The following is a 22,429-nucleotide window of genomic DNA, read 5'->3' as shown; positions in this document are numbered from 1 at the left end:
CATAACCTTGTCAAAAAAAACTTTTACATTTGAATGAATGTGTAGCTTCAAATATAACAGGTTTTTTCCAGTTATCAACCTTTAGGATATTCAAAAAACACTTAAAAAAACATCAAAAAAATTAGCAGTCCCTGAAGAACAGTTATTAATATATTGAAGGTTTGTCTTCTGTCCCACAGTCTGCCAAGGATATAGTTGAATGATCATGTTTTCATGCTCCTGCTTGCGAGAGAAAAATGTGTAGGAAGGAACTGCAGACGTTGGTTTAAACCGAAGATAGACACAAAAAGCTGGAGTAACTCAATGGGACAGACAGCATCTCTGGAGGGAAGGAGTGGGTCACATTACAGGTCGAGACCCTTTCTTCAAAGAGAGAAATGGTGATCATAGGAGTGGAGAGAACCCGCCTTGCTCAAGTCAAGAGTCAAGAGTTGGGGCTGCTCCTCCAACGTAATATTCCAGCACTCACCCGTTCCCCCAACACAACCCGTTCCTCCAACGCAACATGGGGGGTGTGGGGGGCAGGGGGGTGTGGGGGGGGGAGGGGAGTGTGTGGGCAGGGCGGGGGGTGTGGGGTGGAAGGGATAACTTTATGGCTTTGCAATTTTGGACCTTCTCTTGCTCAGGACAAATTTCAAAACTATGTGCATTGATGTCTCCACGGTTTCTGAGCTGTTGTCAGGAATGTGAAGTTGGAGATTGACCTTGAATAACTTTATGAGCAACTGATCTGTAAGTGGGATTAAATTCCTTTACCACAGGGTTGAGATTTGGCCGTCTTACTTTCAAAGCATATTTGGTCCGTGATGGGAAGTGCGTGGGTGGGAGGGAGGGGCGGTGAGGAGGGAGCACCGCGCTGTGGGAGGGAGGGAGGGAGGGAGGGAGAGGCCGCGAGCGCCGACCCGAGCGAGGCCGCACCTTCAGTGCGACTGAGCCAGGCGGGCCAGGCAAAGGGTGGGGGGTGGGGGGGGGGGGGGTTTCCAGAACATTCCAGCATGGCGCCCCCCCTTTGCGAAAAATCATTGGTTTATGAAGTTATAAACCGTTGAGGTGGAGAGGGCGATGAGCCCCTCCCCTTGTGGCGGCATCGTGACATCATTTGCAGCTGCTTGAAGAATCTACGAGTTGTTGCAAAGGCCGTATTTGGCTATATTTTAATAATGATGAATAACTTTTGAAATAGAGCATGAAATGTGATGGGAACTTGTTTATCTCGTCGACTGGGTTAATCAAGTTCAAGTTCAAGTGAGTTTATTGTCATGTGTCCCTGTATAACCTCGGAGTTAGTGGCGGCGCCTAACGGCAGCGGCTCGACTACAGTCGTCTGTCTTTTTTTATTTTTGTCTTGTTAAATGTATGTCTTGAGTTAGTTTTTATTATTTTTTTTTTAGCTGTGTATATGTGGGGGGTGGTGGGGGGGCTGTGGGGAAACCGTTTGAATCTCTTCCCTGTGCGGGGACCCGACTATTCCCTGTCGGGTCTCGGATGTCGTTGGGCCTAACATCATGGAGCCGGCGGCGACCTCCGGCCGGGACTAACCTGAGGGCTCCAGTTGCAGAGCCTGCGGAACGGACATCGCGGAGCTGGCCAACTTCGGAGCGGGAAGAGCTGTGGTGGCGTGCGGCTACGACCCGACTTTTGGAGTTCGGAGGCACCGGCCGCAGACCCGGTGGACGGGAACATCGGGAGCTCGCAGGTCCCTGGTGGGAGACCGCTTTTCCGAGCTCCGCAACGGCGACTTCTCCCGCTGGAATCGCGGGTTTAAGGACATGGAGCCGGGGCCTAACATCGCCCGGCGTGGCTTAAACGGCCTCAGGACTTACCATCGCCCGCCGGGGGCTTTAACATCGGAGCCCCAGTTCGCCTTGACATTGCAGTTGGACTGCTGGACCACAGGAGAAGGAACAAAGGGAAGAGATAAAGACTTTGCCTTCCATCACAGTGAGGAGATGTTGGAGACTCACTGTGATGGATGTTTATGTAAACTGTGTTAAGTGTGGGTCTTGGATTGTGTTGTAATGTTAAACTGTAGAAATGATATTTCGTTCAAACCTAGGTTTGAATGACAATAAATTGCATTCTATTCTAAATTGCATTCTATAGGGCAATGAAATTCTTGCTTTGCTTAAGCACACAGAAAATAGTAGGCATTTACTACAAAACAGATAATTGTGTCCATATACCATGATATAAATATATACACACATGAATAAATAAACTGATAAAATGCAAATAGCAGAAAGTGGTTATTAATAATCAGAGTTTTGTCCGAGCCAGGTTTAATAGCCTGATGGCTGTGGGGAAGTAGCTATTCCTGAACCTGCTTGTTGCAGTCTTGGTGGTAGCAGGGAGATGAGTGTGTGGCCAGGATGGTGTGGGGCTTTGTTGATACTGCCAGCCTTTTTGAGGCAGCGACTGCGATAAATCCCCTCGATGGAAGGAAGGTCAGAGCCGATGATGGACTGGGCAGTGTTTACTACTTTTTGTAGTCTTTTCCTCTCCAGGGCGCTCAAATTGCCGAACCAAGCCATGATGCAACCGGTCAATATGCTCTGTACTGTGCACCTTTAGAAGTTAGAGAGTCTAGCTAGTGAGTAATAATCCGTAAAAAATGTCAACTCTAGCTATCTGTGAGAAACTGCTGTTACCGTTGGCAACATCCCATTGTGATGTCATTTGTAAATGAGATCCATTGTGATTGGATGTCTGTGAGTGGCATTGTGACATCATCATTGGAAACTGCTGGAAAAGGGATGTGTGTGAGAAGCCTTTTTTTTTTTTTACTTTAATCGTGAATAACGGGTGAAATATAGGATGAAATCTTAAGTGAATAGAATAGAATAGAATAGTTTCTTTATTGTCATTGTAACATGAACCATGTACAACAAAATTTAAAAATGTCAGCCAGTCAGTGCACCATTCAAACATTTCTAAAAGCTAACGATACATACAAGGTAAAATATTTTTTAAAAGATTTAAAAAAAGATAAACAACTAAAATAAATATCATGAAAATAGCACGCATAAACACCCAACCCTACATCCTTCTGTCAATTTCACAGTGTACCACAGTCCCTTAGTATGTATTGCCCCTATGTTCCTTGGCGGTTACATTTAGTGCCTTTATAGCAGTGGGGTAAAAACTGTTTTTAAGTCTGTTCAAGCAGGGTGGGAAATGTCCTTTATAATACTCTGGGATTTTTTGATGCAGCGGGAACTGTGTAAGTCCTCCAAGGTAAGGAGAGGGCAGCCGACAATCCTCTGGGCGTTGTCAATGGCCCTCTGGAGCGCTTTCCTCTGAGCCGCTGTGCAGCTGGTGTACCACACGCATACACAGTATGTTAGGATGCTCTCAATGGAGCACCGATTAAAGGACAGCAGCAGTCTCTGAGTGATGTTATTCTTCCTGAGCACCCTCAGGAAGTGCAGTCTCTGCTGAAAGTGAACCTGATTAAGACGTGGAGGGGAAAAATGTCAGAATACGTCAATATTTAAGCGCTAGCACGTAGCGTTTTGAGGAAGATACAAAAAAAAAACATACAACACACAAGATGAGATTTTTTATGGATATAGAGATGTCCCAGATAGAACAATGATATTCTTACTTGCAGCAGCGCAACAGAATAGGTAAACATATTCATGTCATAAGTGATAGGTGCAGACTCAAGCCATTTGGCCCATCAAGGCCACTCCAACATTCAATCATGGCTGATCTCTCCCTCCTAACCCTATTCACCTGCCTTCTCCCCGTAACCCCTGACACCCGTACTAATCAAGAATCTGCCTTAAAATTATCCATATATTCAAGTAGCTCTCAGAGAAGAACCATGAAATTTACATGGAAAGATGTGGACAGATGTACCTTATCCAACAACATTACTCCTGATGTCAGTCTGCAATATATATTCAAAGTGCATGCATTCAATTATAAAGTGAACATTAAATTATTAACAGAGTCCAGTTCAGGTAAGTTTCAGGGCTGGTTGGTTGATTGCCTGGGGAAAAAGCTGTTTGTGTGTCTAGTGGTACGGGAGCTGATGCTTTGGTACCTTCTACCTGAGGGCAGCAGGCAGAATAGACGGTGGTCCGGGTGGCTGGGGTCTTTCGCGCCCTCTGTGATCTAGACACCGAGCAACTTAAAGCTCTACACCGCTACACCGTTGATGTTGATGTTGATGTTGATGGAGCGGGGGAGGGGAGGTGGGGGCTCCTGTAGTCGACAATCACCTCTTTTTTTTTAATCAAAAAATGTAATAAAATAAAATAAAACGAAACAGAACCCACCAGCATAATACATAATACACGACAAACAAATATACTAAATAAACTCTTGTACAACTATCTTACACTCCTTGTCAAGGATGCATTCAACCACCCGCAGTGCCCAGCGGTCCGGAAATTCCCCAGGGTGCCTGTGGACACGGTGTAGTTCCCTCTCTAACACCACCCGGGCACAGACGTAACCCCGGTAAAGGGGCAGGCAGCCGGCTCGGGCAGAGCCCTCTTCGGCCTGGCGCCGTGACTGGTGGATGGCCAGCACGATCATCTCCTTGGTCTTGTCGACATTGAGAGAGAGGTTGTAGGCCTGGCACCACCGTGTCATGGCCACTACCCCCTCTCTGTAGGCCAACGCCGCCCCGTTGGTGATCACACCCACGACCGCAGTGTCATCCGTGAACTTGACGATGGTGTTGGCGTCATGTTGGGCCACACAATCGTGGGTGTACAGGGAGTACAGGAGGGGGCTGAGGACACACCCCTGAGGTGCGCCGATGTTGAGGGTGAGGGCTGTGGGAGGTGTGGTCTCCCATCTTCACCACCTGGGGTGGGCCCCAGGTCCAGGAGCTTGCCGACCAGCTTAGAGGGCACTATTGTGTTGAATGCTGAACTGTAGTCTATGAACAGCATCCTCGCATAAGTGTCCCTGTTGTCCAGTTGTGTGAGGGCGGTGTGAAGGGCGGCGATGGCATCGTCTGTTGATCTGGTGGGGCGGTAGGCTAATGGGCAGGGGTCCTGGCTATTGGGGAGTGAGCAGAAAATGATGTCCTTGACTTACTTCTAAAAGCATCTGCTGATGACGGGTGTCAATGCTCTGGGTCGCCAGTCGTTGGGTTTGTTGTGTTTGGGTACGGGGGATGATCGATGGTGGAGGTTTTCAGACAAGTGGGGATGGATCTTGGGGAAAGCGAGAGGTGAAAAATGTCGCCGCTAGCTGGCTTGCACATGCCTTCAGGACGCGACCGGGTATGCCGTCCGGGCTGGCCGCTTTGCGAGCGATGACTCTCTGGAGCGACTGGCGCACGTTGTCCTCTGTGATGGTCGGGATGTGGTCTTCTGCCAGCGGAAGGTCTGGGCGGGGGGGGGGGGGGGGGGTCGGCCGCTTCCTCTCGAACCGAGCGTAGAAATAGTTTAGCTCGTCTGGGAAGGAAGCTGCGGTGTTGGTGGTGTGGTGGGGGGACATTGTAGTCCGTTATGGTCCGAAGACCCAGCCAGTGGTGCCGTGGGTTGCCGGATGAACTGGTGACTGTGTCCGTGTACTCATTGATGTTGCCGTCCGAGGCGGCCCGGAACATCTCCCATTCCACATGAACAAATCAGTCGTGAAGTGTGGAGTCTGCTTGGTCTGTCCAGCGTTGAACTGACCTGTGGGCGGGGAGGAGCAGGATGGAGGAGTGGTCTGATTTGCCCAGTTTTTAAAAAAAATCAAAAATATTTAGTCAAATATTAAAATAATATTTACAACGCAATAAAACAGAACAGAAGCCACCACCATAGTACAAGACAAACAAATATACCAAGTAAACTGCTAAACAACTATATTGCAATCCTTGTCCAGGATACATTCAACCCCCTCAGTGCCCAGCAGTCTCGGAAATCCCCCAGGGTACCTGTGGACAGCGCGTAGCCCCTCTCTAGTACCACCCGGGCGTGAACGTAACCCCGGAAAAGGGGCAGGCAGCTGGCTCGGGTACCTGATTTGCCCAGTGGTGGGCGGGGGCAGCCTTGTAGCCATGGTTGGGGTTGGCCTTGTAGCCATGGCGGGGGGGGGGGGCAGGCTTGTAGCCATGGCAGATGGTGGTGTAGCAGTGATCCAGTATGTGGTCTCCGCGCGTAGGGCAGGTGATGTGCTGGTGGAGTTATGGGAGGACTTCTCTCAGGTTGTTGAAGTTGCCCACGGTGATGAAGGCCGTGCCCAGGTGTGACTTCTCCTGCGTGCTGATGGCCTTATACAGTTCCCGCTGGGCCTGCTCTGTGTTTGCCGGGGTGTTAGAAAAATAAACAGCCATGGCAACAACTCGGCATCGGCGGGCCGGATGATTACGGAAAAAAAAATCCACCTGCGATCCGGATGATTCGGGTTACGGACCGCATTCGGCCCGGAGGCCATAGGTTGCCGATCCCTGATGTAGAGTCATTGTGAAAGACCCTAATGGGAACTATTTACATGCCTCTAAACAGTAGGCAGGATATAAGGTACAAGTTACATCAAGAGATAAAATTGGCATGTAAAACAAGGCAATGCTACGGTGGTTATGGGATATTTCAAATGCAGGTAGACTGGGAAAATCAGGTTGGTACTGGACCCCAAAAAAGGGAATTTGTAGAGTGCCTCGGAGATGGATTCTTAGAGCAGCTTGTACTGGAGACTACCAGGGAAAAAGCAATTTTGGATTTAGTGTAGTGTAATGAACCGAATTTGATAAGGGAACTCAAGGTAAAGGAACCATTATAAGATAGCGACCACAATATGATAAGTTTTAATCTGCAATTTGAGAGGGAGAAGGTGAAATCACAGATGATTGGATAAATGCCAATATTACCCCGCTGCACAAAAGGGGAGCAAGGCATAATTGTGGTGAACCATAGGCCGGTTAGTCTGACTTTGGTTGTTGGTAAGATTTTAGAGTCCACTAGACTAAGTGGGACTCATTGGGACCCATGTTCACATGGGAGGGCTGGTGCCCCAATGCAATATTCCACCTCTCCACCAATTGGTGGAAAGTGCGGGGGGGGGGGGGGAGGGGAGTTCTGCAGAGCTAGTATGGTGTTGTGGGCAGAAGGGACGGGTTTCCAGAGGGCTACTATGGACATTGTGGACCGAATGGCTTCTTGGGCTGGCAGCTCAGTCACTCAAGACTGGTGTGCTGGCAGCTCACTCACTCACGGCTGGTGGGCTGGAAGTTGACTCACGGCTATTCCTTGAAATTCCATTTCAGGCAGGGTGCAAGGCCGCAAAATTCAAGTGCAGTTTCATGCCACTTCAATCAGGGTGCAAGGCCGCCAAACTCAAGTGCAGTTTCATAGCACTTCAAGCAGGATGCATAGCTGCCAAACTCAAGTGCAGTTTCATGCCACTTCAAGCAGGGTTCAAGGCCGCCAAACTCAAGTGCAGTTTCATGCCACTTCAAGCAGGGTGCAAGGCCGCCAAACTCAAGTGCAGTTTCCTGCCACTTCAAGCAGGGTGCAAGGCCGCAAAATTCAAGTGCAGTTTCATGCCACTTCAATCAGGGTGCAAGGCCGCCAAACTCAAGTGCAGTTTCATACCACTTCAAGCAGAGTGCAAGGCTGCCAAACTCAAGTGCAGTTTCATGCCACTTCAAGCAGGGTGCATAGCTGCCAAACTCAAGTGCAGTTTCATACCACTTCAAGCAGAGTGCAAGGCTGCCAAACTCAAGTGCAGTTTACTGCCACTTCAAGCAGGGTGCAAGGCCGCCAAATTAAAGTGCGATTTCCTGCCACTTCAAGCAGGATGCATAGCTGCCAAACTCAAGTGCAGTTTCCTACCACTTCAAGCAGGGTGCAAGGCCGCCAAACTCAAGTGCAGTTTCCTGCCACTTCAAGCAGGGTGCAAGGCCGCCAATCTCAAATGCAGATTCATGCCACTTTGAGCAGGGTGCAAGGCCGCCAAACTCAAGTGCAGATTCATGCCACTTCAAGCAGTGTGCAAGGCCGCCTTGGGAGGGCTGGTGCCCCAACGCAATATTCCACCTCTCCACCAATTGGTGGATAGTGCAGGGGGGGGGGGGGGGGGGGGGGGGGGGGGGGGAAGGGAAGTTCTGCAGAGCTAGTACGGTGTTGTGGGCAGAAGGGATGGGTTTCCAGAGGGCTACAATGGACATTGTGGGCCGAATGGCTTCTTGGGCTGGCAGCTCAGTCACTCAAGACTGGTGTGCTGGCAGCTCACTCACTCACGGCTGGTGGTCTGGATTGTGACTCATGGCTATTCCTTGAAATTCCATTTTAGGCAGGGTGCAAGGCCGCAAAATTCAAGTGCAGTTTCATGCCACTTCAATCAGGGTGCAAGGCCGCCAAACTCAAGTGCAGTTTCATGCCACTTCAAGCAGAGTGCAAGGCTGCCAAACTCAAGTGCAGTTTACTGCCACTTCAAGCAGGGTGCAAGGCCGCCAAATTAAAGTGCGGTTTCCTGCCAATTCAAGCAGGGTTCAAGGCCGCCAAACTCAAGTGCAGTTTCATGCCACTTCAAGCAGAGTGCAAGGCTGCCAAACTCAAGTGCAGTTTCATGCCACTTCAAGCAGGGTGCAAGGCCGCCAAACTCAAGTGCAGTTTCCTACCATTTCAAGCAGGATGCTAGGCTGCCAAATTCGTGCAGTTTCCTGCCACTTCAATCAGGATGCAAGGCTGCCAAACTCAAGTGCAGATTCATGCCACTTCAAGCAGGGTGCAAGGCAGCCAAACTCAAGTGCAGTTTCATACCACTTCAAGCAGAATGCAACACCGCCAAACTCTAATGCAGTTTCATGCCACTTCAAGCAGGGTGCAAGGCCGCCAAACTCAAGTGCAGTTTATTGCCACTTCAAGCAGGGTGCAAGGCCGCCAAATTAAAGTGCAGTTTCATGCCACTTCAAGCAGGATGCATAGCTGCCAAACTCAAGTGCAGTTTCCTGCCACTTCAAGTAGGGTGCAAGGCCGCCAATCTCAAATGCAGATTCATGCCACTTTGAGCAGGGTGCAAGGCCGCCAAACTCAAGTGCAGTTTCATGCCACTTCAAGCAGTGTGCAAGGCCGCCTTGGGAGGGCTGGTGGGAGGGCTGGTGCCCCAACGTAATATTCCACCTCTCAACCAATTGGTGGATAGTGCAGGGGGGGGGGGGGGAGGGGAGTTCTGCAGAGCTAGTATGGTGTTGTGGGCAGAAGGGACGGGTTTCCAGAGGGCTACTATGGACATTGTGGGCCGAATGGCTTCTTGGGCTGGCAGCTCAGTCACTCAAGACTGGTGTGCTGGCAGCTCACTTACTCATGGCTGGTGGGCTGGATTGTTGACTCACGGCTATTCCTTGAAATTCCATTTTAGGCAGGGTGCAAGGCCGCAAAATTCAAGTGCAGTTTCATGCCACTTCAACCAGGGTGCAAGGCTGCCAAACTCAAGTGCAGTTTCCTACCATTTCAAGCAGGGTGCTAGGCTGCCAAATTCGTGCAGTTTCCTGCCACTTCAATCAGGGTGCAAGGCTGCCAAACTCAACTGCAGATTCATGCCACTTCAAGTAGAGTGCAAGGCCGCCAAACTCAACTGCAGATTCATGCCACTTCAAGTAGAGTGCAAGGCTGCCAAACTCAAGTGCAGTTTCCTGGCACTTCAATCAGGGTGCAAGGCCGCCAAACTCAAGTGCAGATTCATGCCACTTCAAGCAGGGTGCAAGGCCGCCAAACTCAAGTGCAGTTTCATACCACTTCAAGCAGAATGCAACGCCGCCAAACTCTAATGCAGTTTCATGCCATTTCAAGCAGGGTGCAACGCCGCCAAACTCAAGTGCAGTTTATTACCACTTCAAGCAGGGTGCAAGGCCGCCAAATTAAAGTGCGGTTTCCTGCCACTTCAAGCAGGGTGCTAGGCCGCCAAACTCAAGTGCAGTTTCATGCCACTTCAAGCAGGGTGCAAGGCCGCCAAACTTAAGTGCAGTTTACTGCCACTTCAAGCAGGGTGCAAGGCCGCCAAACTCAAGTGCTGTTTCATACCACTTCAAGCAGAGTGCAACGCCACCAAACTCAAGTGCAGTTTCATGCCACTTCAAGCAGGGTGCAAGGCCACCAAATTCAAGAACAGTTTCATGCCACTTCAAGCAGTGTGCAAGGCCACCAAACTCAAGTGCAGTTTACTGCCACTTCAAGCACGGTGCAAAGCCGCCAAATTAAAGTGCGGTTTCCTGCTACTTCAAGCAGGGTGCAACGCAGCCAAACTCAAGTGCAGTTTACTGCCACTTCAAGCACGGTGCAAAGCCACCAAATTAAAGTGCAGTTTCATGCCACTTCAAGCAGGGTGCAACGCCGCAAAACTCAAGTGCAGTTTACTGCCACTTCAAGCAGGGTGCAAGGACGCCAAATTAAAGTGCGGTTTCCTGCCACTTCAAGCAGGGTGCAAGGCCGCCAAACTCAAGTGCAATTTCCTGCCACTTCGAGGAGGGTGCAAGGCCGCCAATCCCAAATGCAGATTCATGCCACTTCAAGCAGTGTGCAAGGCCGCCAAACTCAAGTGCTGTTTCCTACCATTTCAAGCAGGGTGCAAGGACGCCAAATTAAAGTGCGGTTTCCTGCCACTTCAAGCAGGGTGCAAGGCCGCCAAACTCAAGTGCAATTTCCTGCCACTTCGAGGAGGGTGCAAGGCCGCCAATCCCAAATGCAGATTCATGCCACTTCAAGCAGTGTGCAAGGCCGCCAAACTCAAGTGCTGTTTCCTACCATTTCAAGCAGGGTGCTAGGCTGCCAAATTCGTGCAGTTTCATTCCACTTCAAGCAGGGTGCAAGGCCGCCAAACTCAAGTGCACTTTCCTGCCACTTCGAGTAGGGTGCAAGGCCGCCAAATTCAAGTGCAGTTTCATGCCACTTCAAGCAGGGTGCATGGCTGCCAAATTCAAGTGCAGTTTCATGCCACTTCAAGCAGGGTGCAAGGCCACCAGACTCAAATGCAGTGTCATGCCACTTCTAGCAGGGTGCAGGGCCACCAAAGTACAGTTTCATGCCACTTCAAGCAGGGCGCAAGGCCACCAAATTCAAGTGCAGTTTCATACCTCTTCAAGCAGGGTGCAAGGCCACCAAATTCAAATGTAGTTTGATACCATTTCAAGCAGGGTGCAAGGCCACCAAAGACAGAGAGTCATGACCTCCCCCTCTCCATCATGCAGAGACTGAGCCACGCCCACACTTCTGGGTTTTATGGTCCCTCCCCTCCCTCTGGAGGGGGCGTGGCCTTCCTGGCGTGATTGACAGGAGAGAGAATCTCGACATTATTTAAACACTAATAACTCTTATTTTTCATCGATGGAAAAAATCCTCGGCACCTGATGAGCGGTAGGAGGCTCTGGGTAAGATGGCCAAAAATAACTGCCGTATGTGGTAGCGATTTTTCTAAAATCAATATATAGCGCAAACAGGAAGTAGTCAAGATTGCACAATTAATTATATAGATTTTCAAACCACATTTTCATTTTCAAACCAACCACATTTTCAAACCAACAACATTTTCATTTTCAAACCAACCACATTTTCAAACCAACCACATTTTCATTTTCAAACGTCATTTTCAAACCACAATAAGGGCACTCACAGGTCAGTAAAACCACACTCACAGTTTAATAGACATGTGCACAATGTTATTCACAGCTCAGACTGATAGTCGTGGTCTCTCGCTCCCCCATCTTGCAGAGACTGGGGCATGTCCACACTTCCGGGTTTTATAGCCCCTCCTCCCTCCCCCTCCCACCTGAAGGGGCGTGACCTTCATGGCGTGTTTGACAGGAGAGAGAATCTCAACATTTTTTAAACATTAATAAGTCTTTTATTTTTCATCAATGGGAAAAATCCTCTGACCCTGACAGCTGGTGGGGGACTCTGAGTAAGATGGCCAAAAATCACAGCCGTAAGTGGTGGCGTTTTTTTCTAAAATCAATATACAGTGCAAACAGGAAGTGGTCAAGTTTAGACTTCTAATTATTTAGATTATAAAGGATGAGGTGTGTAAGAAGGAACTGCAGATGCTCGTTTAAACAGAAGATAGATACAAAAAGCAGGAGTAACTCAGCGGGAGAGGCAGCATCTCTGGAGAAAAGGAATGGGTGATGTTTTGGGTCGAGACTCTACTTAAGACCTGAGTTACTTTTTGTGTCTATAAAGGATGGGGTTACGGGGTACTTAGAATCTCACGATAAAGTAGGCTGAAGTCAGCATGGCTTTGTGAAGGTTGACAGATTTGCAGGAATTCTTTGAAGAAGTAAATAGCAGGATATACAAAGGTGAGTAGATGTTTTTCTTAGATTTTCAGATAGCCTTTGATGAGGTGCCACACGGAAGGCTACTAAGGAAGATGAAAGCCCACGGTATCAAAGGGCAGATACTTGCATGGATATCAGGTTGGCTGGATGGCAGAAGACAAATAGTGGCAATAAAGGGGGCTTTTACTGGTGGGCTGCCAGTGACTAGTGGAGTTCCGCAGGGGTCGGTGCTGGGGCCGCTACTCTTCACGTTGTATATTAATGATTTGGATGAGGGGATTGAAGGCTTTGTGGCAAAGTTTGCGGATGACACGAAAATAGGTGGTGGGGCAGGTAGTGTACAGAAAGCAAGGACTCTGCAGAAGGACTTGGATAGGTTGGAAGAGTGGGCAGGGAAGTGGCAGATGGAATATAGATAGTAATGGGTGGATTCATGTACTTTGGTAGTAGGAATAAAGGCGAGGACTATTTTCTAAATAGGGTGAAAATCCATAAATCAGAGGTGCAGAGGGACTTGGGAGTGCTGGTGCAGGATTCCCAAAGAGTTAATCTGCAAGTCAAATTGGTAGTAAAGATAGCAAAAGCAATGCTAGCATTAATTTCAAGAGGGATTGTATACAAAAACTGTGGTGTAATGCTGAGGCTCCATAAGGCGCTGGTCAGGTCGCATTTGGAATATTGTGAGCAATTTTGGGCGCCATATCTGAGGAAGGATGTGCTGGCTCTGGAGAAGGTCCAGAGGAGGTTTACAAGAACGATCCGAGGAATGAGTAGGTTGACCTATGATGAGTGTTTGACAGCACAGGGCCTGTACTCACTGGAGTTTGGAAGAATGAGGGGGGACCTCATTGAAACATACAGAATAGTAAAAGTCTTGGATGGAGTGGATGTGGAGAGGATGTTTCAACTAGTGGGAGAGTCTAGGACTAGAGGTCATAGCCTCAGAATTAAAGGACGTTCTTTTAGGAAGGAGTTGAGGAGAAATTTCCTCAGACAGAGTGTGGTGAATCTGTGGAATTCTTTGCCACAGAAGGCTGTGGAGGCCAAGTCTGGATATTTTTCTAGACAGATTCTTGATTAGTACAGGTGTCAGAGGTTATGGGGAGAAGGCAGGAGAATGGGGTGAGGCGGGAGAGATAGATCAGCCATGATAGAATGGAGGAGTAGACTTGATGGGCCGAATGGCCTAATCTACTATTCCTTATGACCTTATGACTTGGAGCACCAGGGAAAGCAAATTATTTTATTTAGTAGAATATTTGAAATAAAATATGCATATATTAAGAGAAGTTCTATTTTTTTGATGTGAGGACAAATGGCAAGCTTTTTTTGACACTGGCTCTCTACCTGATAAATGATCGACTAATTTGGATGTGTGCAAATTTGAAGTTTTACATTTTGAGATTAATGCAATAGAATATTTTATTTTAAACGGGAGACCATCAAAACGCTTCAGATTGGCAAGTTTTTAATAAACCAGTATTGTCTCACTTGGCTTGAGCTGAAGATCCTAATTTCAGATTTCCACAGCAAATTGTGAGTTTAAACAAGTTAAATCCAGACACAACTTTGAACTGAATATTCTCAGATGGTCAGCAATTCCAGCTTCTGTATCTCCCAATCCCAGCCTCTCTCTCTCTTTCTCTCTCTCTCTCTCTCTCTCTCTCTCTCTCTCTCTCTCTCTTCTCCTATGTACACCTCCTCCAAACCTGTCTTTGTTATTTATCAGTGATATACTACTCACTTTTGTTCTAAAGAAGGGTCTCGACCTTCTTATTATGTAAAATTCTTATTGTGTTCTTGTGTGTTCTTTTTCATTGTACCGCTGCTGGCAAATTCATTTCACTTGCACTTTATGTGCAAGTGACGAATAAAACTGATTGATTGATTGACCCGAAACGTCACCCATTCCTTCTCTCCAGTGATGCTGCCTGTCCCGCTGAGTTACTCCAGTATTTTGTGTCTATCTTCGGTTTAAACCAGCATCTGCTGTTCCCCCGTACACATTTTGTTTGGGTCTTTCGTGGTTTTTGTCGTCTAACATCTCCTGCCCTTCAATCTCTCTGTTTCTCTCACCATCTCTTCGTTCACCATCTCCTGCGTTCTGATTAAGGACCTACAATGTTGACTCTGTTTCTTCCTCTACAGATGCTGCCTGACTTGCTGGGTATTTGCAAAATTTCCCATTTTATTTCTGTTTAATAATATATATTGAGAGGCAATACAGAGAGACATGATAATAATATATAGATGGAAAAGATTATGGTCAATCATCTTTATCTTCACTACAACTATTGATTGGACAATGTGTAGAAAAAGCTTAATGTGTGACTGTTCAAAATGCAGAGGCAGAAGAATTTTGTGCAGGTTCCAATGATATCTTCTAACAAATAGATAAAAGATCTGCAAAAAATATCGGCACCAATTATAGAAGTGGGAAACCATGCACACAAACTGGGAGATATCCCAGAAAGAGTACACTGAAGATTTACGAGGATGTTGCCAGGACTAGAGGGTCTGAGCTATAGGAAGAGGTTGAGTAGGCTGGGACTCTATTCCTTGGAGCGCAGGAGGATGAGGGAGATCTTATAGAGGTGCATAAAATCATGGAATAGATGCAGAGTCTCTTGCCCAGAGTAGGACTGACGAGGATCAGAGGACACAGGTTTACGGTGAAGAGGAAAAGATTTAATAGGAATCTGATGGGTAACTTTTTCACATAAAGGGTGGTGGGTGTATGGAACAACCTGCCAGAGGAGGTAGTTGAAGTAGGGACTATCCCAATGTTAATGAAACAGTTAGACAGGTATATGGATAGGACAGGTTTGAAAGGGTATGGGCCAAACACAGGCAGATGGGACTACTGTAGCTGGGACATTGGCAAGTTGGGCCAAACATGCCGACTTGTTTTTCACGAGATAGTCATTTATTTTGTGGATCATCTTCAGCATGGTTGACGTGTTCATTCTAATATGTATCAAATTATTTATCTGCAGATGAATCATGTCAAAAAGGAATTTAGAGAAACCGAGAAAAATTGGATATTACTTGTCTGCATTGGAGCTTCATCAGGAGCTGGACGTCTGATCTTTGGAAAAATTGGTGATTCCATCCCTGGGCCCAAGAAGATCTATCTGCAGGTAGATCGATCCAGTCGAAATGCTCCATCTTTGAGAAGCAGGTTCTAAGTTTCCCAATGTTCATTATTATACGTTGTTTTAATTGCAGAGTGAAGCCATTTTTGTCTGTTACACATGTAAAATTCTCCGATTTATTGTCATAGTCCTGTTAAAGACTCACCTGCAAAATGGCACCAACTTAATTTCTTAAACCCAATGATTATAATGAAGACAGACACAAAATGCTGGAGTAACTCAGCGGGGCAGGCAGCATCTCTGGAGAGAAGGAATGGGTGACGTTTCGGTTCGAGACTGAGAGTCAGGGGAGGGGGAAGCTAGAGATATGAAAGGGTAAGGTGTGAAAAGGACAGATTAAACTAGATGATGATTAAGGAAATGTACAATGGTTCATTGTTGGCTACATAATCAAGAGACATAATACAAGATCAGAATATTTATGGACCAGGTGCTGCTGTATAGACCAGTAAAATATGATGTCTAGTCAATCACAACTTAGTTAGCCAATATTGGATAGGACTGAGATACACCAATTGTCCTTACTACATGCAGGTTGGAGGGTTTGAAAATGTAGCTAAGTTTTCTTGCTTCTGAATAATATTAATGAATGATGCTTGAACCTACTTTGGGCGAGTGCAGGAGCAAATCTGAGTCTCCCTGATGGCCAATATCTAGTTTTTTGTTCTAATTACTACTGTAACAGAGAGGGAACAAAAGCTGTTAAGAAATAATTTGAGGAAAAATCAATTGTTTATAGCTGCAGGGCAATAGGAAAAAATATAGAGCACGGAGAGGCTAAGATGGTGATTCAATGTTAGATCTATACTGTTGTTGCTTCTCTTCCCACTTCCAGCCAGAACCTACCTTATACAGATGCATTTGTTGGGAGTACAACTCTTCAATGGCAGTGCATTAAAATGCCTATTGTTTGTTAACCCAATGTGTTTATGTTTTAGTATTGCAGTTTCCTGGGATTAATTACATTGGGAATAATCATGTATAGTTTTGTGTAGGATGGAACTACAGATGCTGGTTTACACCAAAGTTAGAAACAAAACGCTGTAGTAACTCAGCAGGACAGGCAGCATCTCTGGATAGAATGACTGGGTAACGTTTCGGGTCGAGACCTTTCTTCAGACAGAGAGCCAGGGGAGAGAATTAATTGTATTGAACACAAAGCTTTTCACGATACGTTGGTACATGTCACAATAAGAACCCTAAACCTAATGACCTCTTGTTGCCATTTGCAGGTGGCGGCATTCTGGGTGATGGGATTTATGTCCATCATGATACCGCTCTGCAAAATATTCGAAGGCCTCATTGTGGTCTGTATTTTCCTGGGACTTTGCGACGGATGTTTCATAACCATTATGGCGCCCATTGCCTTTGAATTGGTTGAGCCTCAAGAGGCTTCCCAGGCTATCGGCTTCCTGCTGGGACTTATGGCCATTCCTATGTCTGCAGGACCACCCATTGCAGGTCAGTGACAAAGGGAAGTGGCATTTGTTTCAGCAATATGGACTAAGAACAGCAAAGAATTGGAGTTCGCTGTTCATACTGGAATGTAGCTCCTGTATACTAACAGGGGCGGCACGGTGGCATGGTGTTAGAGCTACTGCCTTACAGCGCCAGAGACCCGGGTTCAATCCTGACTACAGGTGCTGTCTGCAAGGAGTTTGTACATTCTCCCCATGACCGCGTTGGTTTTCTCCGAGTTCTTCGCTTTCCTCCCACACTCCAAAGGCGTACAGGTTTGTAGGTTATTTGGCTTGGTGTAAGTGTAAATGTAAATTGTTCCTAGTTTGTGTAGGATGGTGTTACTGTGCTGGATCGCTGGTCAGTACGGACTCGGTGGGCCGAAGGGCCTGTTTCCGCTCTATATCTCTAAACTAAACTAAACTAAACTAAACTAAACTAAACTAAACTAAACTAAACTAAACTAAACTAAACTAAACTAAACTACACTAAACTAAACAATGCACAGTTACACCTCATAACTACCTGAAGAGTAAATGGCCTGACTAATCTGCTTGTTTTGATTAACAGCTTTTGCTATAAGATTCCGTTGCATTGAAAATCAGTTTTGATCCATCCCGTTGATCAGGGCAGAGGTCATGTGCAGGGGCGGAAATCCAGGGGGGCCAGGAGGGACACGTCCCCCCCCCTGTTTGAGAGGGGGGGGGCAATCCCCAACCCCCCCCCCCCCCATTTTTTGTAATCCGGATTTAAAAACCCAGTGAAATCTCCGCTTTCCATGAGACAGCGGGGGTGGGACTGCTGATCGAGGGCGCCGATTGAACGAGAGAGACGTCGGTCAGCAGGCAATGGGGACGGGACCATGATAATTCAGCGTGATGATTGGAGGAGGGAGACGTCCATGGGGCAAAGATCAGAGCGGAGCTTGAATTGCATGCCCAGGTCAAGTGAAAAACACTCTGGGCAGCCCTGGACACAGACCTGCGCTTCATCCGCAGCCAGGATCCATCCCGGCTCTCCGACGCCGCAATCGCTGCCGAACCGCCACTGGATCTTTCCCTGCCCCCACCCGAGTGCCCCCCCCCCCACGCCCGGGGGTGGCCAGAGACGCGGGAGTCAGACGGGAGTGGTGCCCCCAGGCCCACAGCCAGCGCCGAGAAGCAGCGCTAAACCCAGCTCAACTCTGCCTGTCAACCCTGCCTGCCAACTACGGCCCAGGTTTACAGCCAGCGCGGAGAAGCAGTGCTAGCTCCATGGCTCCGGACTGGTGTCCCGTCAGTCCAAGCAGGGCTGTAGGTTAACCCGGCGAGACAGGCAGAGTTGAGCTGCATTTAACGCTGCTTCTCTGCGCTGGCTGTGGGCCATATGCGATTTTTTTCAGCGACTGCCGGCACCCGTCACTAATTACCATCCATAGGGTCCACGGCTGAAGCCTCCGAAGCCGTGTGTGTGTGTGTGTGTGTGTGGGTGAGTGAGTGAGCGTGGCCGCCAAGAAATTGTGTCCCCCCCCCCCCCCACGTTTTGATAGCGATTTCCGTGCCTGGGTCATGTGGAAACAATCAGCAATAGTAAAGTAACCCCCACTGCCCAAACACTCAGATTATTACTTGATTAAAACACTGTTGCCGTAGATTTCCACCCAGATTAGAGTCAGTTAGTTGAAGCCTCAACTTTGTTGGGTTTTAATAAAGAGCTCTCCTAACTTTCAATCTGTTTACTTCACATAGGATTTATTGACGATTCCTTGGGCAACTATCACTTGGCCTTCTACCTGGCTGGAATTCCACCCATCATTGGTGGATGTGTTCTATTCTGTGTGCCGATAATTCATCGTCGAATGCTGAAAAGGCAAACGAAAGAAGAGTCCACCACGGACAACATGCTGTTGGCGTCTGAAAATGTATTAACTGGGGACATCCTTCCTGGAAACCCCAACCCAGAAGCCTGTGTGTAATCAGTCAACCCAGGTCCACACGACATTCCAGAAAGTGGGTCATTCCCAACAGACACTGTGATGTTTCTTGTTGGTTTATTCACATAGTTTACAATAATAGCTCTTCCACACTCTTTCTAAACACTCAATGAAGGAATCAGTGAAAAAAATTAAAAAAAATACTCAGCAGAAAGTTCTTAGATAACGAAGCAGATTTGAAAAGTCTGTGGCTGTGTTTTGAGTATAGTGTTGGATTTAATCGCAGTCTGGCTATGCTGACAGATTTTCATTATTGTAATTTATTAGAACTAATCATTGTTCTGGTCGTGGTGCACTGTGTGGAACGGAAAGCTTGGAAAGGATGCAGCATAGGAGGAGGCCATTCGGTCCATCATGTCAGTGATGGGTCTGTCACAGGTATAATCCAGACAGTGCCTTTGGGGCTGCTTGTCTCATGTCCCAGTTTTGTATCCATTGAGGCTCAGATTCTGATTGTGCGCAAGCAGTAATAGGTCACAAGGCCATGTGATAGGAGCAGAATTAGATCATTCGGCCCATCAAGTCAACTCTGCCATTCAATCATGGCTGATCTATCTCTCCCTCCTAACCCCATTCTCCTACCTTTTCCTCATAACCCCTGACACCAGCACATCAATAGAATAAGCATTGAGCTGCATGTATGTAGACCACTGTGTACCTCTTAGCCTCAATGTCACAGTGGTGGTGTAGAATGAAGTAATTGTATTCACATATTTTCTCATGACATAGGAGGCCATTCTGCTCATCAAGTCTAAGCCAGGCTGGATTGATCCAGTTTCCCCACTTATTTTCCTGTCAATCTCTCTCACTTGGCCATCGACCGGGAGATCGCAAGAGAATGGGAGTGGGAGCTAGGCATGACCAATGACAGGCAACGAGACCAGCAGGTACCCGAGGGATTGGGAGATGGAATGCCGGCAAGGCTTACAGAACCATAAAACGGGAAGTGGCCATTTTGGGTGTAGCCGTCTTGGAGGTGGAAGCACTGCGGCTGAGGTCAAAGTGCAGAGGCCTTGACCAGGAAGGCATCGGTGGGAAGGCTGGGCTGCACGATGGTAAAGTGGATCATTTTTATTTACGTCAATAGTTCGGAGAATAGTTAGGCTGACTCAGCCTCAAACTCATTTGTAGAAAATTCAATAGCCAAGTCCAGCGGGAAGAGAAAGCAGAGACAAAAAGGGAAGCCTGAAGGAGCTGGTGGACTGCATTGCATTTACTTTAATGCAAGGAGCTGAGAGCGTGGATCTGCAAATGGGGTTGGATATTGTTGCGATGATGGAAACATGGTTGATGAAAGGGCAGTAGTGGCAGCTCAGTATCCCAGGGTATAGAAACATAGAAATTAGGTGCAGGAGTAGGCCATTCGGCCCTTCGAGCCTGCACCGCCATTCAATATGATCATGGCTGATCATCCAACTCAGTATCCCGTACCTGCCTTCTCTCCATACCCTCTGATCCCCTTAGCCACAAGGGCCACATCTAACTCCCTCTTAAATATAGCCAATGAACTGGCCTCGACTACCCTCTGTGGCAGAGAGTTCCAGAGATTCACCACTCTCTGTGTGAAAAAAGTTCTTCTCATCTCGGTTTTAAAGGATTTCCCCCTTATCCTTAAGCTGTGACCCCTAGTCCTGGACTTCCCCAACATCGGGAGCAATCTTCCTGCATCTAGCCTGTCCAACCCCTTAAGAATTTTGTAAGTTTCTATAAGATCCCCTCTCAATCTCCTAAATTCTAGAGAGTATAAACCAAGTCTATCCAGTCTTTCTTCATAAGACAGTCCTGACATCCCAGGAATCAGTCTGGTGAACCTTATCTGCACTCCCTCTATGGCAATAATGTCCTTCCTCAGATTTGGAGACCAAAACTGTACGCAATACTCCAGGTGTGGTCTCACCAAGACCCTGTACAACTGCAGTAGAACCTCCCTGCTCCTATACTCAAATCCTTTTGCTATGAAAGCTAACATACCATTCGCTTTCTTCACTGCCTGCTGCACCTGCATGCCCACTTTCAATGACTGGTGTACCATGACACCCAGGTCTCGCTGCATCTCCCCTTTTCCTAGTCGGCCACCATTTAGATAATAGTCTGCTTTCCTGTTTTTGCCACCAAAATGGATAACCTCACATTTATCCACATTATACTGCATCTGCCAAACATTTGCCCACTCACCCAGCCTATCCAAGTCACCTTGCAGTCTCCTAGCATCCTCCTCACAGCTAACACTGCCCCCCAGCTTAGTGTCATCCGCAAACTTGGAGATATTGCATTCAATTCCCTCATCCAGATCATTAATATATATTGTAAATAGCTGGGGTCCCAGCACTGAGCCTTGCGGTACCCCACTAGTCACTGCCTGCCATTGTGAAAAGGACCCGTTTACTCCTGCTCTTTGCTTCCTGTTTGCCAGCCAGTTCTCTATCCACATCAATACTGAACCCCCAATGCCGTGTGCTTTAAGTTTGTATACTAATCTCTTATGCGGGACCTTGTCGAAAGCCTTCTGGAAGTCCAGATACACCACATCCACTGGTTCTCCCCTATCCACGCTACTAGTTACATCCTCGAAAAATTCTATAAGATTCGTCAGACATGATTTACCTTTTGTAAATCCATGCTGACTTTGTCCAATGATTTCACCACTTTCCAAATGTGCTGCTATCCCATCTTTAATAACTGACTCTAGCAGTTTCCCCACTACCGATGTTAGACTAACTGGTCTGTAATTCCCCGTTTTCTCTCTCCCTCCCTTCTTAAAAAGTGGGGTTACGTTTACTACCCGCCAATCCTCAGGAACTACTCCAGAATCTAAAGAGTTTTGAAAGATTATTACTAATGCATCCACTATTTCTGGAGTTACTTCCTTAAGTACTCTGGGATGCAGCCTATCTGGCCCTGGGGATTTATCGGCCTTTAATCCATTCAATTTACCCAACACCACTTCACGGCTAACCTGGATTTCACTCAATTCCTCCAACTCCTTTGACCCGCGGTCCCCTGCTATTTCCGGCAGATTATTTATGTCTTCCTTAGTGAAGACGGAACCAAAGTAGTTATTTAATTGGTCCGCCATATCCTTGTTCCCCATGATCAATTCACCTGTTTCTGACTGCAAGGGACCTACATTTGTTTTAACTAATCTCTTTCTCTTCACATATGGAGGCTTCGGACATCAGTTCAGTTTAGTTTATTGTCACGTCTACCGAGGTACAGTGAAAAGCTTTTGTTGCGTGCTATCCAGTCAGCAGAAAGACAATACATGATTATAATCGAGCCATTTACAGTGTATACATGATAAGCAATAAAGTCCCATCAAAAATGGTCCAAGGGTCACCAATGAGGTAGATAGTAGTTCAGGACTGCTCCCTGGTTGTGGTAGAATGATTCAGTTGCCTGATAACAGCTGGGAAGAAACTGTCCCTGTTCTGGAGGTATGCGTTTTCACACTTCTATACCTTTTGCCCAATGGGAGAGAGGAGAAGAGGGAGTGGCCAGGGTGCGACTCGTCCTTGATTATGCTGCTGGCCTTGCCGAGGCAGGGTGAGGTATAAATGGAGTCAATGGAAGGGAGGTTGGTTTGTGTGATGGTCCTGGTCGCGTCCACAATTCGCTGCAATT

The 22,429-nt window shown here is 47.3% G+C and overlaps 1 protein-coding gene across 1 annotated transcript in view; it reads left to right on the top strand.

Annotated features, from left to right (window-relative positions):
• Positions 1-20,134, top strand: part of slc16a2 (solute carrier family 16 member 2) — a 106,544-nt gene extending 86,410 nt beyond the window's left edge. Inside the window, exons 4-6 of the mRNA XM_033030143.1 lie at positions 15,220-15,363; positions 16,611-16,839; positions 18,564-20,134. Of these exons, the coding sequence (XP_032886034.1) occupies positions 15,220-15,363; positions 16,611-16,839; positions 18,564-18,790 (600 nt within the window). The 3' untranslated portion in view covers positions 18,791-20,134. The remainder of the gene's footprint in view (positions 1-15,219; positions 15,364-16,610; positions 16,840-18,563) is intronic.
• Positions 20,135-22,429: the final 2,295 nt, after the last annotated feature.

This window comes from Amblyraja radiata, chromosome 12 (assembly GCF_010909765.2).
Source record: "Amblyraja radiata isolate CabotCenter1 chromosome 12, sAmbRad1.1.pri, whole genome shotgun sequence".
Lineage (NCBI taxonomy): Eukaryota > Metazoa > Chordata > Chondrichthyes > Rajiformes > Rajidae > Amblyraja > Amblyraja radiata.
This window is presented reverse-complemented; position numbering and strand designations above follow the sequence as displayed.